General features: G+C 38.9%; 1 protein-coding gene across 1 annotated transcript in view; it reads right to left on the bottom strand.

The window, feature by feature from the left end:
• Positions 1 to 7,753: 7,753 nt before the first annotated feature.
• SLC9A4 (solute carrier family 9 member A4) overlaps positions 7,754 to 26,035 on the bottom strand; it is a gene marked incomplete at both ends in the record, with an annotated part of 30,728 nt that continues 12,446 nt past the window's right edge. Inside the window, 8 exons of the mRNA XM_079535058.1 lie at positions 7,754 to 8,055; positions 11,861 to 11,951; positions 12,471 to 12,602; positions 14,863 to 14,959; positions 18,761 to 18,922; positions 21,287 to 21,357; positions 22,596 to 22,682; positions 23,365 to 23,567. Coding sequence (XP_079391184.1) covers positions 7,754 to 8,055; positions 11,861 to 11,951; positions 12,471 to 12,602; positions 14,863 to 14,959; positions 18,761 to 18,922; positions 21,287 to 21,357; positions 22,596 to 22,682; positions 23,365 to 23,567 — 1,145 coding nt within the window. The remainder of the gene's footprint in view (positions 8,056 to 11,860; positions 11,952 to 12,470; positions 12,603 to 14,862; positions 14,960 to 18,760; positions 18,923 to 21,286; positions 21,358 to 22,595; positions 22,683 to 23,364; positions 23,568 to 26,035) is intronic.

Consider the following 26,035-nt stretch of genomic DNA (forward strand, 5'->3'; position numbering starts at 1 on the left):
TACTGGAATGTAATACAACATTTGAAAAAAAAAAAACTCTGCTAGTGTCTATATTAATCTTCATGCCAATAGTGAGAATTCCACACTAAAAGTGAACTAATTATCTAAAAAAAAAAGCAGCCATCCTCATGAAGAATCTGGCTTCAGAGAGTGTTGGGAAATACTCTTTTTCATGTGCGACCTGAAAGCTTCCCTTTGTACTGTTTACTTTTGACCTTCTTCAGTCCTAGCAGAGGATTTAAATGTGTTGCCTACCCTTTTTGACTCTTTAAATATGTTGCTTAATTCCATCAACAGAGGTCACTGCCGCTCTTTTGCTCCTTGGTGAAAGCACGCCTTTTCCAGAGATAAAACAGAACAACTAATGCTCTCTTTTAGCAGAGTTTTGGTTTACTCTTTAGAGACTGGTTTGAGAAAATTCGTGCATAATATTGTGAGGTTGAAAATAAAAGCAACAATAATAATAATTGATAGGAAAATATTGAAAAAAATCTCTTTTGATCCTTGGAACTTAATGTAATTTATGCAGTTTTTATTACAGTGATATTTTAAGTTTTGTCGCTATATTTCCCTTTCTTTTCATTTCCTACAAGCAAGGAAATCCAGCAAATCTGGTCTTGGCACCAGCAGTCATATCTGCTCTGCAGCTCTTGGTAATTCAGGATAAAAATTTTTGCACCAGGGAAGAATAAGAGAAAAATTTCTGAAAGAGCACTTTCAGATCACTAAGGCTTGGTTAACAAATTTATCAGCAGTCATCACTTTCATCTAAATCCACGTTTGCATAATTAAGAAAATGATGAAGAAAAATTTGGCAATATTTATCATTAAGAGGAATTCAAGCCAAAAGGTCCATTTGAGCTAGCAGTAATGTGAGCCTTGCAGTTTTCTATTGCAAAATCCATTACAGCAGATTGAGCCAAAAATGCAGACAAAGCTCCTTCAGAACTAAAGAGAATATAGGAGTTGTACACAGTGAGACACTGTTAAAAATATAAATTACCTTTTTATGTGTACAAGCAGAAATACCTCAGTTTATTTATCAGGAAAATAAAACTCATCTCAGAACCAAAGTAGTCATAATGTCTACTTTTGAAAAGATGACATTCATTCATAGCTGTCAAAACTGCTTAAAGGATCAGGACAGTGGATTTCCACTTTGGACAGATGTGTTTAGATGTTCACCATGAAGATGCCTACTAGTGGGGTAGGTGTCTGAGCTCCAATTGGAGCTGATGGAGTCTAAATCTCTTGCCAGAACATTGCAAAGCAGCCATCCATGTTTGTTCAAAGATGTGAGCCACTGGCTGCCTTGAACTGATGCCCATGGACTCCAGCCCCAAGAGTGCAGTCCAGCTGCCATAAGGCTGCCTCAAGTCCATCTCTGCACTCCATCTGCTGATCCAATGAGCAGAAGGTTCCCAGAGTTTCCATGCCAAATCTAGCACCTCTCATAGTTTGGGTCACGTCTGTATGACATAGCCCTGAGTGACTTCATTTTACATGTGAGAAAACTGACACGTAGAAAGCTGAAGAGATTTGTCCTAGTTCTAACACAAATCAAATACCTGCAATCTCTGTTCCTTACTCAACAATAGTAGAGAAGGAGAAATAAATTCCAAGAGTTTCTGATTCAGCTTCAAAGGTAAGAATTATATTTCCCATAATATATTTATCCCTCACAAGTCCCTTCAGTGTTTTTTGTTGCTCTGGAAAACACGCAGAGCAGACTTTGTTCTTGGAAAAGAACAATCATGGGAAAAACAAGTGAAGAATTTTATTTTCTTTACATTACATACATTTTAAATATGACAAAATTTTTGGTGTTTTCTTACACTAAATGTTTTTAAGCAGCAGATCTTGATGCCCGTCTTCAGGTGGTGCGCAATGTCACTGCTGTGCAGATTGTTTCTCTTTTGTGTGTGTGTGTATGGAAAGAGCTGAAGGAACAGTTCCAGCTTGTTCCTTTGTTTCTTTCTGTTGGTTTCAGTCACCTGAAGCCTAAGGGAAGTAAAGGCAGACATAGGGTCAAGGGACCCGAATCTCATGCTTGGTTCCTGGCACTGTTCCTGTGTGAGATACGCCCACGGCTCATTTGTTTTGTGCAAGTTTCTCCACCTTTTGCACGGGCTTTTAACGCTGACATAATTCTCAAGATGCCGCCCCTCTAAGCTATCTGTGGTTTGTGTGCAAGCAGACCTGGAAGACACTGTGCAAATATTCTCAGTATTCATCGTATAAAATTGAGGCTGAATATTTTTGGGCTGCTGGTTTCTGTTTGCACTTTTTTCCTCACGCAGTGCAAGCTTCCGTGATGGAAAAAATATTCTTAAGAAAGGCATGAATAAGGTTAGCTAGAAGGCTAGAAGTTTTACTTCAAGATTCTAAGAAAACAAAAACCAAAAAACAAACATGCAAAGAAAAAGGGCTCTTTTATTTTGATATTTGCATACACCATATGATTTTCACTCCTTCTCACTGCTGATAATACAGTAAAGTAAGGAACAAATGGTGTTCAACCCAGTATCTACTAGCAAGTCGAAAATAGTACTTGAGGTACATGCTAGCAAAAACAGTTTGATTTCAGGCTTCTTGAGGCATTGGCACAGCTGCCCAGAGAAGCTGTGGTGCCCCATCCCTGGAGGAGCTCAAGACCAGGTTGGATGGGGCCCTGGGCAGCCTGAGCTGGTGGGGGGCAGCCCTGCCCACAGCAAGGATGGGAGCTGGGTGGGCTGTGAGATACCTTCCAACCCAAATCATTCTGTAATTCTACAGTTCTTGACAATTTTGTAGTTAGCAGAATAAGTTTCTGATGGGAAGGCATTGTGCAGATGTCTAGTGACTCAACCATGCTTGCAGACGTGGATGACTGACACTTAGTGCCCTCAGCTCAATGTGGCTCACTTCTTGCAAGGTGTCTCTTGCTGCTACAAGGACAGTGTGAAAGAAGTCATGGCTGATGTTCAGTTTGAATATCTACTACTGACCAGCTGCCCTCTAATGGCATGATTACCATTTGCCAAAGAAAAGGTAGCCTCAAAATCTGAGCTTGGCACTGTTGCATTCAGACTATGTCTCATTTCTTATGACTGAAAGGTAACAAAAAATCCCATTGTTTCAAGAGGAAGGATGGGCTAGGAATAAACAAGAACTATTGTTAACCATGAAAGTTCACTCTTGAAACCAAAGCAGAAAAGAAAAAAAGAGTTTCACTTGTGGTAACATTAAGAGAGATTATCAAAAGGAAATAAATTAGCTAACTTAGTCCAGTATATTTCCAGTCCCAACTGATTCAGAGTATTACTCATGTTACCGTGACACCCTAAATTTTAAGGTGAGTTTGATAAAACAATAAACGTAATTGTCCTACCTAAAAAGCAAATAAAATATAAAGATAGGGTAATCTGTTTTTCCACTCTTAATGTTTGAGTTTGATTCATGTACGTAGACAGAAAATTAAGAAAGGAGGCTATAAAGAAAGGAAGCTTAGAGACATTTAACAGACCTTCCAGAGTCTCACACAGGCATTTAAATAGCACTTTCTATTCAAATATGATAATTAAAAGGTTCTAAAGGCTACAGGAAAACCCCTGAAAATGTTGATATTCAAAACCCACATATGAGCAATAAAATAATAATCACAATTATTTTCATCATTTCTTTTTTAAAAGTCAATAAATTTATCAACAGTGACTTGATGATTTAACATTAGATATCACTTGTCCTCTAAACTCTAACTACCTCACCCGTAAACACGGATTAAGCTATCATTTGCATGCTGAAAATGATCACAGTTACTTCTTCTCTACAAGTATCCAGCCTGAAACCCTGGCCAACTTTTCTGAAAACCATCAAATCTTCCTTAATTTCTCTAAGTACATCCAAACTTAGTTTGTCTTTCAGTTTGCCTCTTGCTGGGTTGATACGCACAGCGCTTTTCTGCCTGTTTTTTTCTGAGTTTCTGTGCCAATTCACTTTAAATCACAGTGCAATTTAAATTCCTGGGTAAACAGTAGCTCTGGACCAGTCTGAAAAGGAGACCTTGAAGAGACTTACACATTTCCAGGATGTGGCTGAAGCTGGTGTTTAGGAATGCCCCCACACATGAGGACTTACAAACCAGCAGAGGATCTAAACTCCTGCCCTAAAACACTTCAGTTTTCTCTACAGACAAGGTCTGCGAGTCTACAGACACAGTATTATTTACCTGTAATGAAACATTACCGCAGTTATTGCCATTTAAAACATAAGTGATATGATTCTTCAAGGAGAATTTCATTTCCACAAGTATGAAATAACCATGAAAACGAACAAACAGTGCAACATTATACATTGGAACATATTTTGTATAGGTATATGCAGCATGGTTTCTTGGCTAATGGCCAGCAGGCCCATTATCTGCAACTAATGGCGCAGAAAGAAATTTTCTTCCAGAACTACTGTCACATTGCTAGGAAAGCAAATTAACAATAAACTTTACATGTCTGGGGACCAGACAGCAAAAGCTGGGAGAGCTCTACTAACTCCTGTATGCTCTAAGGCTTTACACTCTCTGAAGATCTGGCTCACTGATTTCCTGAGAAGAAAGATTAGGAAATGAACCAAAAGTGGGAGATATGCCTCCTGCTATGTACTAGCTTGATTTATATTTTAGAAAGACTTGATTATTTTTATCCAGTTCTGATATAAATGGTCACTGGAAATTGAATGCTTTGCTCCCTACTTACAATGGGTAACTATAAAAATGCTCTACAACTTTTATTAAACTCAATAAAAAATCTGGGAGTCAGTTTTAAGCATGTCTTCCAAAAATACCCTGTCCAAAACGTACATATTTTCTCATGATCCATGTCTAGTTCTGTTCCACTCTACAGTCCTATTCACCTTCCTCATCTCACACAGAGTTTTTGTAACTCTCCAGTTTCCCCAGACAAACTGTTGATTAAATCTTCTTAAGAGGAAATGATGAATTTGCAGCACACAGTAATTCCTGTTTAGGTCTCTCTCCCGAGCCTCCCTTTGAAGACAGGATAGTATCCTCTCTTCACTCTTCTCTCAGAGTACCACTTTCTATCCATCAGTATCCTCAGTGTTTGCCTCCAATCCACATCACTCACTGCTGGTTTTGGAGATCCTACCTCCTCCTGACCCCGTCATGCAGAAACAGATCCCATCTCTCCATTCCCCCTTCCATGCACCTACATCAGCTGTGCAACCGCTCACCTGATTTTGCCCTCAGTTAAATTTCACATTGCAACTGGGTGTTCCACAGAAAATCAATTGCACTATGATAACTCTTTTTCTTCCTTAAAATAATGTTTTCATTGAAATTCATTGTATGTCGGTATAATTTGCTGTAGGATTGACATCTGGCATAAGGATTTTATTTAAAGACATTAAGAAACACATATTCGGTGAGCAGGGTTTGTTTGTTGATTTTCCGATATTGTGTTTGTTTGCTCATCGACAGTACAAAAGATGAAGCTTACCCTTTCATAAAAGGAAGTTGGATAATTTGTCTGGCACAATGAAGAAATGCAAACAGAATTTAAGATTCAGAAAGCTGAGTACAGTTTCAGTACAGATGATTCATTATTATCTGCTAAATATATAAAAAAAAAAAACAAAACCCTTCAAATATGGGAAAAAAGAAAGCTTTTATTTTTAATTTCTCCAGTAATGCCTTCCAAATTTGTTAGTTTAGACACTACCTCCGCTGAATCAGAGATCCATTGTATGAAATGTGATGAAGTCATAACTTACTCTTCAAAGATGTTTTGGGCAAGTGCTTAACAGTAAGATCTTCCCCCAGAACCAGAAAGGCGTCACTGTCATCACTACCTCTTATCTTTCTGCTTCCTGCAGTACATTTACAGATCTCATGCTGGATAGCTAAGCAAGCTTAGAGTAGAAGAGCAAAACTTGAAGAAAGTGACTAAACTTAGTGCACTTTTCAGCTGCAGACTTTAGTGCAGCTGTAAGGGTGAGTTTATGCACTTCTGGACCCAAATTATTCCTTTGTTTAAAATCTGCTCACCTACAGTTCTACAACTCTGGTGACACCACTTCCATTTTGCAGAAAGAAGCTCAGACAGAGGTGCTAGTTGACCAGTGTTTTTAATTGGCAGTTTAGACTTCAACTAATATATCCCAGGCCCACAGCTTCTTGCTTCCTCTGTCCTTACCACTAGGGAGATCTGCTGTTGAAATTAGCAAATGATTGCATGGAGTTTACTGAAAAGGATGCTCAGCAGAAGAGCTAGGAGGCCAGGGGCTCAAGTGAAGGTGTCCCTTGTCATTTCTGCCTTTTTAGCAATTGCTCCTCTGCGCAACATACAGGCAAACATCCTTTCTATTGAGAATTAGAAACGATTTCTATTCTTTCCTAAAGGGGAGCTACAGGAAAGAAGAGGACAGACTCTTCAGCGGGGTCTGTAGTGACAGAGAAAAGGGGAATTGTTTCAAACTTAAAGAGGAGAGATTTAGGTTGGATATAAGGTAAAAGTCTCTCACAGTGGGGGTGGTAAGGAACAGATTGCCAGAGAGGTGGTGGATGCCCCTTTCCTTGGATACATTCAAGGCCAGGACAGACCAGGTTCCAGGCAGTGTTAACTACTTGTGGATATCCCTGTTCATTGCAGGAGAGTCAGACTAGATGACCTTAAAAGGTACCTTTCAGCTCTGAGGATTCTATGCTTCTACAATCCTAAAAACCTGGCAGCACAACACAAAGCCTTTATTTCCTGCTAGCCAGCAGGATACAAAGTCAGACTAGATTCTCCTTTCCTTTTTGTCCAACTCTTGGTTCTCACTGAAGGTGCAGATCCAGCTTCAGTGCAAAGAGTAGCCTAGTGATTTGGGCACCCTCGGCAAGGTGGAAGTGAGAGATGGAGGTTAGCTTCTCCATGACAAAAACCTCTGCCTCACTAAACCAGAGCTGTAAGCACATGTCTATTTTGTACACCTTCGCTGTCTCATATTTGAAAAATATGAGCTTTGTGTTAGTTTCCAAACAGCACCCCTCCCAGAAGAGTTCTCTCTGGATTTGTTAGTACTAGAATATCTCTTTTCTTCATCTAAAAACATTGTAGGTGGGTGATGCCTCCGCGCTGAAGTTGCAGGAATCCCAGACCATCCTATAACTCACTTCAGGCATTTTTCCAAAGCCAAAACCTGAAATCCTGGTGGATATCCAAGAGCTTAAAATGACCACTAAGGAATTATTTTCATTTATGTACCCTTCCAGGCATCTTCAGTGGTATTTAGGAGCCATCAAAATGCCTTTTCCCCATTCTTACTTGGAACATCTCAGCTACTCTGAGGTTCAACTTGCCTAGAGGTCTGAAGTTACCAATCTGAGAACCCATGTCTTAACCACATCCCTGTGATTCTTTCCCCTGGATAGTTTATAGTTTCATAGTTTAGAACAGAAGAAGGCAATATCAGCTCTCAACTAGAACACTGCAAATGTCCAACTGTTGTTACCTCAATCCATACCCAAATCCCTATGAAGATCATGTTTCTCTCTTTCCTGCATTGTTTTGCCAAAAAGCCAGTTTAATATAAACATATAAGAATTTGAATCTTCCTCGAGCTGCTAAGTACCTTGATACAGTACTTAAAAGTGATCTGAGAATGACTGCACTGGTCCCAAAAGGAAAATTGTGGTTTGGTTCATATAAGAGCTTTGTTATTTTCTCTGGAACAGTGCACAAATGGCCCTTGAGAATCAAACATTGCTCTTCTCTGCTCCTCATATATCTAATGGCCTGGCTGGTGCCATCATTGCTGTCTCTTCTTCTGACTCATACCCCTGTCGTTTTTTCACAATGCCTCGAGGCTTTGATATTGCAGCTCGATTGTCTGCTCTGGTGAAATGATGACGATTGATCGTATTTCCTCTTCGACCTGACAAATGGGACAAATGGTCGCATCTATCCAAGCGTGCCATTGGAACCAGCTCCTCCTGGCTGTGCTTTGCTGCGAGTGGCCGTAGTCGGGGCTGGGCTTTGAACTTTACTGGGATCCCAGCCTCAGAGATACTTCTAGGGTTATCTGAAAGAAAATACAGAATTTTTATGATGAAGGAAAAAAAACGAGAAACACCATGGTGTTGACAAGGGCAGTTAAAGGGTATTCAGTATTATACAACATAATGGTTTTAAATCTTGAAATGGAAAGATTTTAAGTAATTGTTATAGAATAAGAGAACAGACAAGATCTAAAAATAACCATAAATCTTTACTTTCATCCCAATGCTAATGTTTAAAAGATCTTATTGATCTTGCCTCTACTCTGAAACCCTAATAAGAAAACACACTCAGATATCTTTCTTTATCTAACGAAGCAACTCATACCTCCTCAGACAAGAGTGTTCTTTCATGTATCTTTCAACTTTCTACTGATTTCATGAATATATCTAGTGCAATGTTTGAAAAACATTGTAAAGCTCACAGCAGAAATCAAAAAGTGACCACAAAGACCCTAGAACCACTGAAAATCAAGATAACCAGTCACCTGTTATTAACAACTGGGAAGAAAACAGTTTCACTTGAAACCAGTTTCAAGTTTGACTTTATGGAGCTTTGATTACTTTGGGTGTGTCAGACCTACTCCTACCAGCTTGCAGCGCTACAAGTACACAATAAAAATGTGACTGCAGTAGTCCCTAACTGTCTCTTTTATCCTGATGAGTTCACAAAATGTTTTACTCTTTTTAAGGCCAAATGTAATCTGACTACTCACTAGCAAATTAATTAATTTAAGAAACAACTCATAAAAATCTAGGAAGTTTTGGGAGATAAAGCTGCATGAAGAATAAAATTATACCAGATGCAGGCATTAGGTATAGTCACACAGTCAAAACGTACAAAATTATTACAACTTAATAACTATTAAGTTATCTACATTTAATGTTGATTAGATCACTGGCACAAAACAAGAGGACATGCACTTCCACTTAATTCCACTGAGTAGGAGCACAAATTTTTACCATCAGAACCTTCTTCTGTTAGGCCATGTGGACATACCACAATCACCCATGAGCAATAAGACAGAATAGATATTTTCCAATTTAAAGGGTTTCTACTTAGTTCGTCAAGGACAACAGTGCCACAAGCTATGACTGATATATTCTGCCAAAGAAATGACTTATTTAATGAATGACAGGAAGAGCTGTTAGTTTAAGGATCTATATATTCACAGTCACTTCTGTCCTCTCATTTGCTAAAATTTTTGCTTGTGCTATGTATAAGTTAAACCAAGCTTGCTGGAGGGTGCTTACTCCAGAAAGACCTCTAGGTCTCCCTTCTGCTGTAGACATTTCAAGTGGTGTGAATGCTAAGGTCTCTTCCAACCCAAACCATTTTACAACAGATCATAGAATAAGAAAATGTTAACTGAATGTTCATTTCAGAGTAAATTCAATTCTAAATTATTTGAAGTATTTGATTTCTATACCTTTATGACTCCCCACCCAGCTTTCCCTTCCATCTGATAATTTTTAAAAAGACCCCTGTAACTGCAGGAAAATCTTTACACTCTAGTAGAAGCAAGAAGTAATAAGACTATATTTAGATGAGTTCATTTTGAATTATTTGTTGGACAGAGACTATAGCACAGTGCATTCAGCCTTGAATTTCATATATAATTGATTTTCTAAGAGCATTACAGAATATTTTGTGGAGTTTAATGAAGTCAAAAACAATACCAAGAAGCCTAATTATTCAAATATATCACAAGAGAGGTCTCAAATGCAGGCCTAGCTACTAGTAAAAACACATCTATGTTAAACGCTTCAGGATTTACTCATCACTCCACTAAAATAATGTACCTATCTGTGCTAGCAAGACTTGAGCCTTTGACAGTGTGTGAAAGGCTTCTAGGTTTGAGGCTGATGTGTAGAAAAATTTGAGTTTTTTAGAAAAACACTAAAAAAGTATATTCCCCACCATGATGTCCAGACAACTTGAAAGAACTTGTTCTTCAAGAAAAAAAATAATAATAAAATTGAAACCCCCAGCTAGAATAATTTTGATCTTCACTTCTAAATAGATGGGTTTCTGCTCTGCCTCCACCACATGTGTAAGTGCCTAGCACGAGGGGGATGATTTATCTACAGAAATCTCTTCTGATTTAATTTATTTCAGAGCAAAACAGAAAGAAAAGGAAGAAAAAATTTTGCACCTGCATGGAATATCTTTGTCATCCAATGTTTGATATGAAGATGATGATTAAAAACATGGTTTTAATCTCTTCCAGTTAATTTGGCCAGAAATGAAGAGTGATTTTCAGAGATAGTTGATTATATTTCAGAATCACAATGAAAGCTCAGAAAGGAGTCAGAGACGTTACAGAAGGAGACACTGATGACTATTCAAGTCCTAAATTCCATGTTTTCTCTGACACTACTGTTGCATATTTCATTGGGCAATTCCATGTTGCTCCACCCCTGACCACCTCCAAAAGTAATGACTAGATGTTTGGTTTGTCCAATAATTACTAAAGAAATGTTCACAGAAAGCAAGCTGAGAAAAAGAAAGAAGATATGAGGTAATTGCTGGGATACCATGGGACAGTATTTTGGGATCATACACTACTTACAGTAGGATGTTTAGGGAAGGAATCATAAGTGGGTAATGTGAAGGATCAGTATGGTTTGGGGAGGAACAAGAGCAGAAAAAAATAGAGGAAGAATGGGATACAAAGGAGATGGTTGCATGTAAATATAGTCTGATCAGTATGTGTGTGCAGCCATGCCATATGCCATATCGAGACTGTCTGGTCCATATTGTTGCTAAACTCTACTTCTGTTTTCCTGAGAGAGCAGCTCCCTGTATAGTGTGCATATGTGTGTATGAAGGTCTGAGTACAGCAGTCAGAAAGACTGAGGTTCATACATAATGTGTAGATGCACGTCAGTGCAAAATTGCTAGCTATCACAGGCAGTAGGATAAGAGGCTTAAGAAGTAAATGTTGGAGCAACCATAGCAGATGCTGAAGAGATCAGGTCTGTGGGTTAGCTATTGGATGGACCAGGAGGTCCAGATCAGTGATTAGAGAGAGCACGGGGTCTGTGACTGACTACTGGTAGGGTCACTACTGGTAGGGCCATAGCCCAGACAAGGTACCAGTGAGACGGGTTTGTATGCATGTATCCCTGAGTGCAAAGCAAGGGGAGACTAGGGAAATCAGGAGACAGATAGGGGCAAGACTGAATGTCCAGTGCCAGTTACAGAGGGATCTACTCTGTGCATGCTCGTGTTGGGGGACTGTGTGTTCACATGTGTATGTATGCACAGTTTTCCACTACAGGAAACAGGAAGAAGCTGTTAGTGCTGTGTGATTGTGTGAGTGCTGTGCTACTTGGGGTGGCTGGCTGTGTGTATGTGTATGCTGAATTATGGTACGTGGGTGTGCTACTGGGAACTCCTTCTCAACCTCACTGTCCTGGGAAATAGAGATGTGGGCACGGAAGTATGTCATCCTCAGACTTATCAGGCTAGTGACATAAGAATCTCCTAACAAATGTGCTTACAGTTTTGTCCATGGGGCTGAAGGAAATGGTTTCCTTTCTTGGGCTTACACGGAAGTCATCATGCACGTGTTAAATTGCAGGGATCACAGGGGTATTTGTGCAAGAGGAAATTACAGAAAAGTAGGCGGTGCTGGAACAAGACAGAAACTGCAAGTCATAACCATATAAACAGTGGAGATAAAAAGATAGGAGAGAAGGGTGTAGCTCATTTAAAGAGACCAGAGACTTCCTTGCGAGTATTCATTGAGTACTGTTAAATCCATCAAACAACTGGCCAATTATCTCACTGCTAGGGCAGAATACAGCACAAAACATTTCCATTACCTGTAAAAGTAACATGCCTGGCTTTCTGCCTAGTGGGCTGGCCACTGTGGCCCTGCGGCAAGGAGAGGTAGCGCACGCTTGTGGCATTAACCTGTGTACAGAAAAAAAATGAGTTTATCACAACTTCACCTCTGGTGAAAATTAGTGTTTAGTCAAAGAATAGGAATATGCTCTTCTAAGATTCACCTATCCTATTTCAGGTAACAACTAAGAATTAAATGGAACTTTGTCCAGCAAGAACTTGCTTTTCTTCTTGAACTGTGATTATCTCAGCTGTAAATGTCTATGCTATCTAATGTCAACATTTGATCAGAAAAATCTTACTCTTATTTTGCACATGAGACCGCAATGCAAGTTACATTACTTCTTACAGCCACAGTAGGTGATTTCTGACCAAGGTATAAAAAGGAAGGCATAAGAAATGCTGCTGTCCACATGCTAAGTGAAGGACTTTTTCTGTTAAGATGCTGTATGACCATGTTGAAGAGAACATCCACTTTAATTGTTGCAAAAAGCATATACAGATGGGTGCCTCTTGCTCTGTTTACAGAGAAGCAGAGGCACTTTTTAGTGTTTTGATTACAGGAATAGCAGTTTGCATAACAGGTACCGGTGTTCCACAAGGTAAGCTATTTCCTTTCCTACAACTCTGCCTCAGGCTGTGCTGCCGACGGATGAGGATTTCCTGGGCCTGTTTCTCGCTGGCGTTGGAAGGCAGGTTGTGGCGGTTGTATGATGATGCCTGTAACAGAAAGCACACCCTGTTAGTTCCCTTTGCACATGTGATGTTAATAAGGAGAAGCTGTGCAGACCAAAGATAGCACGGCCAAGGGCACACTACCAACTTGATAGGAGTCTCTTCTGTACCTTGAGCAAAAAGGCAGCCTCACTAACCTTGCTCCTGCTCAGCAAGGGTGCATTTCAGGTTGGATATCAGGAAAAAATTCCTTCTCAGAAAAAGTGGTGAGGCAGTGGCACAGGCTGCCCTGGGAGCTGGTGGAGTCACTGTTCCTGGAAGTCTTCAAAAAACATGTGGATGTGGCACTGTGGAACATAGTTCAGTGGGCATGGTGGCAGTAGATTGGTGGTTGAATGAGGTGATCTTAGTGTTTTTTCCAACCTTGATACTATGATTTCAATGTCCTTTTTGGTAGACTCATGTCAGCTCAAAGTGCACCATAAAACATATCCACCTGCACAAGCCTGTCAGCACCTCTGAGCTTGGCCTCCCTTTCTCAGCCCTCTTCTGGTCATGGAATTGGGAGTAACAGATCTCAGGTAGGTCTCAGGATAGCTTGTTAACCCATCTCTGAACTTTGGTATTAATATTACTGAGCCAGAGCAAGTTGCAGATATGTTGAGATGTAAAGGTAATGCTTAGAGAGTATCTCCTGAAAGCAATGCACAGCTCAGTTTGCTTTCCATATTTGGAACTTAATCCCTTAATATTATACCTCAATATTACCCTAGCACTGAACTTTTTTTTTTTAGGATAAGCTTCTTAATTTATTGCTAATATCTTGTGAAACAGAGGAGAAGAGAATAATTCTCTGACTTAAAAAATAAATAAAAATAAATGTTTAACAGAGGATTTTAAGACAAGAGAAACTTAAGTGCAGAATCTAGCCTAAATCTCACCTGAATTGGTTCCTTCTGAAATTGGTCTGGCAGGGCAAAGTATCCCCATGCCTTCAAAGTTTAAAGTGAAGTATTAGAAGCAATATTACTTTACTTCCAATCTTTCATTTCCAAAGCACACAGTTTTCAATGCCACATAGGAAGTGACTGGCACTAATGGTCATTATTGTAATTGATTTTGAAAAGAGAGAGTTCATTTCAGCTATCTAAATGAAGGCAGCCATATATGCAAATTGTTACTGGAAAGATAAGAAATTAATATTATAAGGATAATTGGCCATGGCAAATCAAACAAAATTGAGAATGAATATCATATTAATAGTGACATATTTAAATGAGCAGGGCATAATGTTTTCTAGCTAATGTATGTTATGTGAGTTAGCTTAGTTTATCTGCATAATTTCAAGGTTACTGTAATATATCCTCTCCAACTCATTGCTGCATGAGATCACTCAGTTGTACAGTTGCATATTCTGGGTTCAAGACTGAATTAAGTAGATAGGATGTCTTGGGTTGCATTGGAATCTGTACAAATTTTGGTAAAACAAATCCCCAGTAAGGTATTATTTTTGAGGGGAGCAGCAAAAGCCTGTCAGACAAAGCTGCAGAGGATGTGGAATTTTTCTTTTTTCCTCCTTTGGCGAGGGGAAGCTGCAACTCCCACGCAGAGGGAGGATGCAGCAGCCTGCCTCCCAACTGACTTTCAGTTACATGATGTTTACCACTCCGCACTGCAGTTTCATGGCTGCTGGCGACCTGCCATCCTGTTGTTCCCCAAAAAAGCCTTGCTACCCCAGGGTTCCTCAGCAGCTGCCAGTGCCATCTGCCACCATCTACTGTCCTGACAAACAAGGCACCTGCCCAATTTCCCATACCTGGGCAGAATGCTGGGTCCCCGAGAGGCTGTGCTATGCCTTTTTGGTGTCACACATATAACATGCCTGTGCCTGCTGCTTCAAATACACGGGCTGAACTACGGGCTGAACTACGGGCTGAACTAGGGTGAGGCAGGTGGCACACGTGGCTATAGGGATGGGTGAACTTCAGCAGGAGCAGGCTACAGGTCATGGGTGCCTGTAAGGACAAGGTTGGAAGGTCAGCCTCAAAAGCTGTTTCTAAGTTGCAGGTTCAGTGAGGGAAGCCTGACCTCTACAGCTCACTCCTGGATATTCTTGGCTTTTCCCACTGCTGTCAGAGCTGGTGGAAAACCCTGCTTTCCATTTTTCCACTTAGGCAGAACTCCTTGCCTTCTCTGCACAGCTGCTGCTGGTCCCACCACTACCATCACCCTTGCCATGAGGTGGGGAGGGTAAACAAAAGCCTTCAATCAGCAAATACTGCATGACAGCAGGTTGCTCACGCACCCTTTGTCGCACTTGGTACAGGTTATGGGCCAGGACATCCCTCATGGACTCCACCTCTGCAGGGGAGAGCTTGGTATCACGCCGGTTTCTACAGTGCCTGTAAATAAAAAAGTTTAAATACAATATTAAGCTGATTAAATGCTCTTGTCATCAAACAGAGCATGAACTGATTTCAGCATTAAGACTGTGAAGAGCCCTTCAGTGAGCAGTGTTGCCACAAAATCGTTCAAAGCTGAATGAATTACAGCAGACTTGACTCCTTCCTGAGTTTTATCAATACACAAGGGTGATCAGAAACTCCCCATATGTTGGACTGAGCAGCCAACAGGCAGGCATTCCAGTTTCTTCCTCTGTTTGAATCTGTTCTTCATTAGGGTCTGGGCTTTGCTGTCCTCCTGGCTTTAACTCCTCTTCAGCACATCCTTAAGAAATAAAGCACATCTTAAATGAAAAGTCTGAGAGATCTACTCTGTGACTAGGAGAACATGCAGGGTTTCTTTGGTGTTGTGCCCATTTCTCCATTTAAAATGAAAGAACTACCTAAAAGATGGTAATCTTTGCATTTTTTAGCAAACTGGGACAAGAAGTGCATAGTCATTTGTAACTGCCTGGCCTTTTCACTAGCAAAACAAAGATGAAGGCTGCTGTGAAACATTAACTGGGTTTACTAAATCAGTCTGTGTGAGAGATAGCGTTTGGTTCCCAAGAAAAGAAAGGAAAAGAAGAAAGTCATTATCCAGGATGAATCAGTCGAGTTCATCTTTTTGTTTCTGTTTTTTTCCTTTCTCCATTTTCCTTCTTTTCTCTTATTTAAACTTTTATCATGTCTTTATTCTCAACTAAATGATGTCCTTAAAGTTCTGCTTGCAAACTGTGCAATTAAAGAACAGATTATTATCAATGTACAGTATTGCCAGAGTTTTGTGTACCCAATTTTTACTCCCTCTGTAATAAATTTTAACAGCAAAGGAAGGTAGATTGAAATTTAATTAAGAATATGCTGTAATCATCTGAATGTTGCTTGAATGCTTGAATTTTGCAATCACAGCTAGTTTAACAAGATTACCATATTTTGTACTATAATAAAAGAAGACAGAGGGAAATAAATGTACTCTTTTTCTGAATTTTACCATGAATCTTATCTCAGCTTCAAGAAATCTATCCCAACTAAGGTATGACTGACACTGATCAATTCCCAGTACCAGCAACAACAAACCTAGATATTTACCAGCAGGGAAAACAGACCAACAGAAACATCTAATTTCAATCCAGCTAGCTTTTTTGTTTGATTGGTTGGTTAGTTGGTTGTTTGGATAGGTTTTACTTGCTTCCAGCTCTCAGGGATAACACTGAGAGGATCATTTATGCTTCCAAATTCCCAGGCTTATGTGAGTATTTTCAGTGCACCTTTTTGCCTTATTGAGTCTGGCATATCCCAGGCTGTAGGACAGCCCATGTATGCTACTTTCCAGAGCAAGGAAACTAGTCTCTCAGCAGCCCCTATTCGAAGTTCTCTTTGGATAAGACAGGGACTGAGAAGCTAGGGCACAACTGTGAAAGCAAACATAAGCTAATGGCAATCAGCCTGTTAACTTGTACTGCTCTCTAAAACACAGCGTTGGATTGCTTTTGTACAGCAAATTGAATAACCATAGCTGATACAAACGATGTTGATGTCACAGGGAATAACCTTTCTGATCCTCATTTCACCCGGTGTCTCCATTAGGCCTTTGCAACTTGAAGATGGGAGCAAACAGGAGGAAATAATGAGCAGATGACATCAGATTACCTATTTACATTTCTAGTTGCATACTTGTCCACATGTCAATACAGAAAAAGTGACCAGTCCTAAGTCATTTGAAGGCTTATAGCCTATCTCTTGAAGTGAGTTAAATAAATAAAATGCCAGAAGTTAAACATCTCTCTAATAGGTATTTATAGGGAGTATTTCCCCAAAATGCAACCATAAAAACACAGTTTTAATTGTATTTGCTTGGCTATGTTTTTGCCATTAAAATCCTTACTTCTAAGACTGATATTCTCCAAGCCATCATAACATAATGTTCTATTTCCATTTCTCCAGTTCACACTGAAAACGCTTACTGCATATTGAATACTAACTTCACCTACAGGACTCCCACCCACGTGAATTCAATACCCGAGCACAGAGCTAATCCACAGCATTGGACAGCTGCCTTGATTGTTATAGAGTATTTCCCCATGTGTCTCTAACACGACTGAAGTGACCAGAGTTGCTGATCATTTTTCTCACTACCATGGCACTGCAAATACTGCTTTATATGGTATAAGGTGGAAATTGGCTTCAAATTGCTACGGGCTCATGGCCAGATTTTTGTATCCCATCTAAGAACAGACAATATTTAATCAATCTATTTACACACGCTCTCATTCAGAAACATGTTAGTCTTAGGCAAGTTTAGTTAATTACTCAAAAGAACAGAGGTATAAGAACTGCTGCATTGGCTCAGACCACAGATCCAATTAGCTCACTATTCTGCCTCCTCCAGGGCTCAGCACCAGATACCTTTTCAAGAACAGAGTTGAGAAAGCTTGTATTTTCCTGAAACACTCTTGTAGCCCCCAAGGACCAGAAAGTTTCCAAGCTACAGGAAAGCTACACCTTTTTTAAAGGTGACATTTTATTTTTAAAAAGGCTATCTCAGTAGGAAAAACTGTACATCACAGACTGATGCACAGTAAAATTCATTTGCAGCTAAAGTAGAGCTGACAAATCTTAGTCTATCATCTCAGCTGTTTATTGTAGAATATTTTTTGATCTAAATACTTATCTCAGGAGAGAATTTCTGAACTAATCTGAGGCAATTTGTCTTATTTTCTCTTTCTGTCGAAAAAAGAAAGGAAAATTGTTTGTTTACCATAGACAGTCTACCAACCTTGCACATTTACTCTAGACTCAGAGCAGTTAAGGGAATACAGCAGACAGAAAGGAGCCTGCAGACACACAATCTCTTTTAATATGATCCATTTGGCAAAGAATGACTTAGAAAGAGAAGGGCTAGGTCTTACACAGCAAACTGACTTCAGTTTCAAGAAAGTAGATGAATCTTGACACGATTATGTCAGTTTCAAGAGAGATTTTAGTTTAAATTCCAGTTGTTACTTGAACTTTTTGGGGTGATGTGAGAAGAGCATTCACTAAAGAAGATATGCTGGCCCATGCCAAAGGATGCTGCAAAATGAAAGGGCATATGCCTTGGGAGAACTAGCATTCATTTAGTGTACTGAGAAAACTAGGAAACCTTACTGATATAAATTTCTTATTTTCCCTGCTGAAAATCCAGAGTAAGTTTCAGAAAGTGTTCTCTGTGTCCCCTCCTGTCTCTTTTTCCATTTTCTTGTCTTCTCTGCAACCATTTTCTGCTAGTGCTGGGTACAGAAGTACCAAAATATAAGAAAATTTGAGGGACTGAAATCTGAAGTAAAAAAACCTGCAAATGCTAGAAGGAAATTTGTTCTCTTCTGCTTGAGATACTGGAATCAAGACCTTTCCTCTATCCTCTCCTTCACTTCTCTCAGCAGCTGGCAGTGATGAGCAAAACCCTTCCATACCTGACTCATGATGTCTCTTCCAAACTGCCCATCACTGAAGAAAAATATAGAAAGGAAAAAAAAAGAAAAAAAAAAAAAGAAAAAAAGAAAAAAAAAAGGTAGTTATTCTTAATTTTCACTCTATGAACAAAGAATCAATGTGCAAATATGATGAGTGCCAAAGTGCTGGCCCAAAACACCTTCTCTTCTCACTACTGTCTTTATCTGACTTCTCTGTTAAAGTCATAAAATTTCTTGGGTGGTTCCTCTTTGTTCTCTCCTTCCATCTTGTCCTTACTCTGCAAAGGATAAAGAATCCCATACTCACTGTAAAGAAGCTGTAGAAGATTCTGAAATTCTCATGGCATTCTCAGCCATCTCAATGGCCAGTTTTATTTCCATCTTTTTATACAATGACACAATGCTGGATTTGGGTTGATGTTCCCGAATTAAGATTTTCTTCAAATACTTGTTGTCAAACTTCTTAAATCTGTAAAAGAGATGCCAAAATAAAGGGTAGGGAAATTTTTCGTTGTTGTTGTTGTTGTTGTTATTTCTGTGGAAATAAGCTGATGTTCATTCAAATGTGCACACATAAATTAGCAGTAGAAACTGAATCTAAATTGGAGGCGCCTGTGGACCCCTGAAGTGCAAGTGAACAGAGACTTTTTGGGGCACATTTGGTGTGGTTTGCTGGTCCATAGAGATTGTGAAACCCACTGGACGACAGAAAGAATAAAGCTACAATCAAAACAAAACAAACAAACAAACAAAAACAAAACAAAACAAAAAAAAAGGGCTGGGAATGTGTTTGCATATAACCCTACCACATTTGTAAGAAAAGACCGTGGCCAGTTTCCATGCTTTCATACAAACATTGTATTCTAATAGAGCATAACAGCAGCAGCTGCTCTTACAGTAATCCTGGCCTATTCAGCCAGCCACCAATAATACTCCAAATGCCCCTGAAGTATTTTGGGCCCATTATGCTGCTGATAATTTTGAATCCCAACAATTAGAGCAGAGAAAATATATTTCTTTGTATTCTGAATGTCAGAGGGGTTGAATGGACCTCAAAATGCTATGTACACGCATGCTGCAGATTGAAAAATATCTCTAATGTATGGCATAATTTAAGTGTGAATGTATGTGTGTGGTTTGGAACAGGTATGTCCTTTCAGGCAGATGTTTATCAGCACAGCAGCAAATTCTCTTACAGCTTTCCATCAAAGGAACATATTATCACAGCAAGGTAATGCATTCCACAATGCTAAGAAAAAGCAATAGAGTTTGCACATTTTCCTTTCTTAAAATCTGGTCTTTATACTTTAATAGAAAAGACAGGTATATAAAAGTTTCCACCGAAAATGGAGCTCTTTATGTTTTTCTGTGTACCAGGCAGCTATTTGGAGTGTTATCTCTTTTTAATCTATTTATCTAATTAATTCTAGTTATCTGAATCTGGTTATCAAATTAATTCTGACACATATATGCTAGGCATCTTTAAAGCTATAGAGAAAAATCTAGCGAATACAATTATCTTACATTAAATGTTTTCACATACAATGTGCTATTTGATTCTGCTTCTGAACTGAAACATTACATTCACAAAAAAAAAAAAGGACAAAATTATCATAGTTGCCAAGATGTGCATTCTAGAGGAAATAATACTTTTTTCTCACTGGAATGTGGAAATGCAGTTATTTGAGTGGAATTACTGCTTCAGGAGTGATTTGTTCAGCCTATTGGCCGCACAGGCATTGATGTAGCCTCAGGGGGTAGCCTAAAGCTATCTCTACTTTGAGAACCAGAAAGACATTTTGGCATCCAGGTCCAGTTATGTGCCCTATCTGCATCTTCATACCCTGATGGGACATGAACTGTATATAAACTAGCCTTCTTCTTCACACTCCCATAGGGAAAAACCCAGTTGTAATGGCTGCTGCAACATGACCCAGCAGACACCAATCTGGATTACTGGATTCCAGTACTGAAAGGTAAGTCAAAGGACTCAGGCACAGAAGTCTAAGCACAGCCTAAAGGACAACATTTAGCCCATAGCTTCTGAGAAAAAGGAAGGTATGTCTCTACACCTCCATTCACATGCTGAGGTGCTGGCCAGCATGACCACTGCAATCACTTGGGGAAGAAGGCAGCTCAGAATGTTGGGTTGGTCTCTTCTGAGCAATGCCTGGATCCACAAAACTTAAAAAAAAATCACCTTATCTTGCTCATAGAAGACCTATCACAGGTTCTGTGGTTTCTGAGTAAAGACTAACTTGAAGCTCAACTTGTGCTAATAGATACTTATATTCCACTATTTCCTGCAGTGTTATATATGTTGCATGCTATGTATTTAAAGCTGACTGAGTACAAAGACCTGTAAGAACAAATGGGTAACTATCACTGAATTCGTTTTCACCTACAAAGGATAATATTTGCCAAAGAGGCTTAAAGAGAGAGGCAGTGAAACACCACTCCCTACTTCAAATCCAATCTAAATCCTAAGGAAGCACTGACACAAATCAAAGATTTATGCCAAAGCATACACACAGCATCCAAAGCTGAGGCAGGCAACATGAGTTTATCTACTGTGTTTTTCTTTAAGAAGGGTTCATTTTCTCCGTGTTTGTGCAGAAGCATTTTAGCGGACAGCATATAGGCACTGCACTCGCAAGAGAGTTGTTACTCAGGAGTTCGCCTTTAAAAAGAGACATTGCATGTCTCAAGTATTTTCATGCTATTTTTGCCTCGTGGGGCATAAGATGGATTTCTTATTTTATTTACTTTTTTTTATTTTACATCACAGATGATAGGCTATTTTATTGTAACAGTCTGAGTAAGATATGCTTACTTATCTCTCAGCTGGTAATGACTCCAATGTCCACATATATCTTCAACACCAGCCTTCAAATGATCCATCAACTAGAGAAAAAAAAAGCGGTCATTATGAGAAAATGGTGTCACCTCAAATATGCAACTGTTGACAAGATCTTGAGATTATTAAATGGGGAGGGTGAGTTAATTCTGAAAACATCTAAAAATCAGGGCCAATATCCCATTATGCACTGTCACGGGTCCTGTGCTTGGCTGCTGTGTCAATATGTTGATTGAAGTGGTAATTCTGTCAATATACCATAATCTTACCATCACCTAGCAAAACACAGACCCATGTAAAGGACTGTTCCCAGTAGAAAACAGTACTGAGCATCCAAGCAGCATTCTCTTCTTTGTCTACCACAACCAAAACCTAAATTATTGGGTTTGTCACACAAGTCTCCTCTCAGCATACCTGACATCCTTCCACGTGCATGAGGGCAGGTACTCTACACTATAAATTTTACCCTGAGACTGCAAATCCTCTGATGATTTTGCATATGAGAACGGCATCACTACAATCAGAATCTTCAGTCATCTTTATTTTGTGTGTTTCCAGCATTACAGAAATAGATAGAAAATGACCAATTCTTCATACATTTTGATTTTAAACAAAACTTAGTTTATTCAAAGCTAAGTGTAAAAGCTGAAATAGCAAGAATTAAGTTCACCTCAAGTTGAAATCAGTTGAGATTTTCTGATTTTGCCAGTGTCCTTGAATGTGTTTAAGGCACAACTTTTAGTTAATTTTGGATACATTCCTACTGTGAAAAGGAAAGCATGTACTTATATTTTGTTTAGTGCTACTGTCGGTTTGAGCAGTTTTTTGTTATTTTGTATATTGGTAACTTGAGAGCTAAAGCAAATGTTTGAACGGGAAAAACACCATTATTCAGAATAATTTGGAGTGAAATTTGCAGACCAATGGTTCAACACATTTCAGTTCAGTAAAACTTTAAAACTTTAAGGTGTCAGTGTTTATAAGCAATCAAAAGATAACAACAAAGGTATCTGACAAATCTAGCTGGAAAGGATGATAAGTGCATTTAATAAATTCTACTTTTATGTGTCTTTCCTACCACAGTTACAAGTATCCAGATGTAAGAGATCTGCTATGCTGTGACTATTATGGTACAAATATGACAGTTACTATGGGTTCAAATGAAAAATCATGTTTTAAATATTATGCCTAGAATTTCCTCCAAATTTTCTAAACTGCATCCAGAGTTAAAACACCCTTTCTTTTCTTCTTTTTAGAGTACCAGCTACTGATACCAAAAACTTACTCGCATGTGAATTTCTTCATTGATGGACTCCTTTTTGTTGGTCTTTTTAACATCCAGATATCTGACCAATGGTCCAATCGTGATTCCCTGCATTTGGAAAAAATGAGCTGAGATGTTAAAATGTTAATAAACATTAAAAAAAAAAAAAAAAAGAAAGAAAGAAAAAAAGAAAAAGAAAGAGAAAGAGAAAGCAAGTAAATGGATTTCATTTTAATCTGTCATAAAATTTTTCTCTTAGAGAGTAATTAGGGGTTAAACTGGAAGAGGATTAAAACTCAAAAACTTAATATATATATATGGCTATTTTTAAAGTCAATATCATATTTATCAAGGCATTTTAACTATGTAAAGTAAGTGACTCTTTGTCAAATTTCACACAAAAAAAACTTCACTTGAATGAAAACATTGTCTTTTCAAGGTCCCCACAATCCTGACACTTCAATATTTTCAAAATTATTATTTTTTGTAATGTTGAAACCATTTTCAGCTGCTCCCAATTACCTATTGCACAACTAGAGAATCTGGCATTTAAAAAGGGGATACAGAAACAAAACTGGTTTATTGAAACATTCTGATGGGATCTAAGTGCCTAACCACAAGTGTGTAGAGTTTCATGGGCACTCTAAAGTATATGAAATCTTTGTATGGGGAAATAAAGAGCATGGGACATCCAGAAGATCCAGTTCCTCCTTGGAGGGCACTGTAAGCCAAGTGGAATAAACTAATCACCTCAGATATGTGAAAGCAACTCATTAAGAAATACAGTTACCTGGATGAACACGGTGAAATATATAACAACAAGTGTAGCAGTAATGAACAATTTTTTTCTTGGGAAGAGTTTCACTGGAAGCAAGAACGCAAGAGAAAAGCTGCTGGCTCCTCGAAGACCACTGTAGGAAATAATGAGTTGGTCTTTGAAGGTGAAAGGATACGTTCGGAACTTGTTACTAACATAGAAGAGGGCAAATACACCTAGAAAGGCCAAAAAACAAACAACAACAAAAACAAACAAATGAACAAAAAGCATTACTAGTAGGCAAGCAGGAAAAGATTATTTAAAACAAAACGACATCTTGTCCTAGGAAGCTGTTGACAGACATTTCTTTTGATTTTTGGTTTTTTTTTGGTAAGTTCTCTTTGATCAACTGCTGTATCTGCCTTATGTGAAAAAACATCTTAGTAAAATAGTATATTTACTAACTGCTTCAAGTTTTAAATGTACATATGGGTTTTGAAGTGAGATTAGGGGAAAATATTTACTTCCTATACTTATATTGAACAGTTCTTTGAAATGTTGTGAAAAAAAGGTAAACCACTAGAAAACATTTTTTCGTGTGCTTTCCCTTGCAATGTTTCCTGCTTTCTGCACATGATCTGCCCAAAATGTTTGAACAGTTATTTATTAACATGTCCTGAAAGGCAGAAAGTAATAGCATTTTAATTTTGAATCCCCCAGTTTATCGTCTCTGTAATTCTGTTTATTTCTTTGCTTTCATTTCCCTGTTAATAAAAAGTTAATCAGACAGTCTGTGGCTGTGCAAGGGCTGCAGTTTTTTGCTTTATAGAGTACATTTAGTGAACTGCTTGAGTTTCTCTTAATCTTCTTTATCATAAGACATGTGTCTTATGATTTTGTGTAAACTGTTACGCTGCAGAAATAAATGTTGAATATTGGGCAGACAAACCTAATACACTATGCTAGACATCAACTACTCACATTGAAACTGTGTTATATGAGGTGTCACCTCTGGGCCAATTCTTTTTACTTTATTCAAGCTACAGAGAAAATGATGCAATCATTTTGGCAAGCAAGTTCAAGACAAATATTTTGGCCTTCCTCAAGAAAACTCTAGCACTCACCTAGGTGTCCGAGAGATAAACGAACGTGGCAGAAAAGTGACCTTTGTATTACAAAAGCAATTTTGCTGTCTTTGTCTGAAGGATATTTCTATATGGACTCCAAAATTAAGCTTTTAAAAACTTACAGACTATGCTTTGTCCAAAATTAGAAAGAAAATATTTAATAATTGCTGCCTTCTTGCTGTCAGCCTGCAAGAGTCATATCACCTCTGTGGTTGAGTACTTGTGTCAACACCATATAACAGGGCTGTTCTCATGCATATTTTTGAATCTCCATAGATCTTCCTCTTTTTCCTCTAGTTAAACGCCTTCCTCCAGGTCTTGAATTTCAAAGATCTTGAAACTTCTATCAACTTTGAGAGTCAAACTACTATTTCTTCCTGCTTTGTTTTTCTATTTGAGTTTGGAATGAACCACTTCAGAATTCTACAAAATGTCATCTGAATGTCAGTTCCTCAGTGCCAACTTAGTTGGTCCCAGACTCAGAGTACTGTCGGTTGGAAACGAACTTTGAAGGTCATCTAGTTCAAACTCCTGCTCAAAGCATCTAATCAGATCAGGCTGTTCAGAGTTCCAATCTAGTCTTGAATGCACTCAAGGACTGAGAGCTGTGCTGCATTTATAACAGTGGAGCACTCTTACATTAAGAAATTATTTCCTACTCTCTAATTAAGAATTTTAGTGTTCCAGTATCTGTATCTGCTGTCTCTTATCCTACTGCACCTCTGTGAAGTCTGGCTTCATCATCTTTCTATCCTCTGACCGACTACTTGTAGATATCAATAGGGTCTACTCCAAGCTACCTCTTTTTTAGGCTGAGCAGAGCCAGCTCTCAGGCTCTTCTTGTACGTCCAGTGCTCACCACTTTGGCAGCCTCTACTGCACTTAATCCATGACCTCTTTACCAGGAAGTCCAAACTGAACACAGCACTCCAGACACAGCAAATACTCTTACTGTTGCTGAATAGAGAGGAAGAAATTCTTCCTTGGACCTACTGGCTACACACTTGCTAGTGAAGTGCAGGATGCAGTTGTTTCTCTTTACCAAAAAGGCACACTTCAACTTTTGTTCAGCCTGTTGTCTACCTAGTGAGGTCATTCTCTACAAAGCTAATTCCAGCCTGTGTTAGTACATAGAGTGATTGCAACCAAGATGCAACCAAGACTGCAACCAAGATGTAGGGATTCTACATTGCTTTTTCTGAGCTTTGGGAGCTCTCCTTCAGAACTTTTTTTCCAGTCTCTTCAGTTCTCATAGAATATTAGCCTTGCCATCCATTATATTGACTACTCCCTTCAGCTTGATGTCAGCTGCAAACTCGCTGAGTGTACACTCCATTCCACCCTCCAGGTCATTAATGAAAGCTATGCTGATCCCTCCACTGAGCCGTGAGGGATGTCACTAGAATCACAGAATAATAGAATCACAGAACGGTCTTAGTTGGAAGGGACCCTTAAGATCATCTAGTTCCAGCCCCATGCTACAGACAGGGACACCTCCCACTAGACCAAGTTACTCAAAGCCCCATCCAGTCTAGCCTTGAACACATTCACAGCCTCCCTGGGCAAAAGGTTCCAGC

This window comes from Tetrao urogallus (genome assembly GCF_951394365.1).
Source record: "Tetrao urogallus genome assembly, chromosome: 1".
NCBI lineage: Eukaryota > Metazoa > Chordata > Aves > Galliformes > Phasianidae > Tetrao > Tetrao urogallus.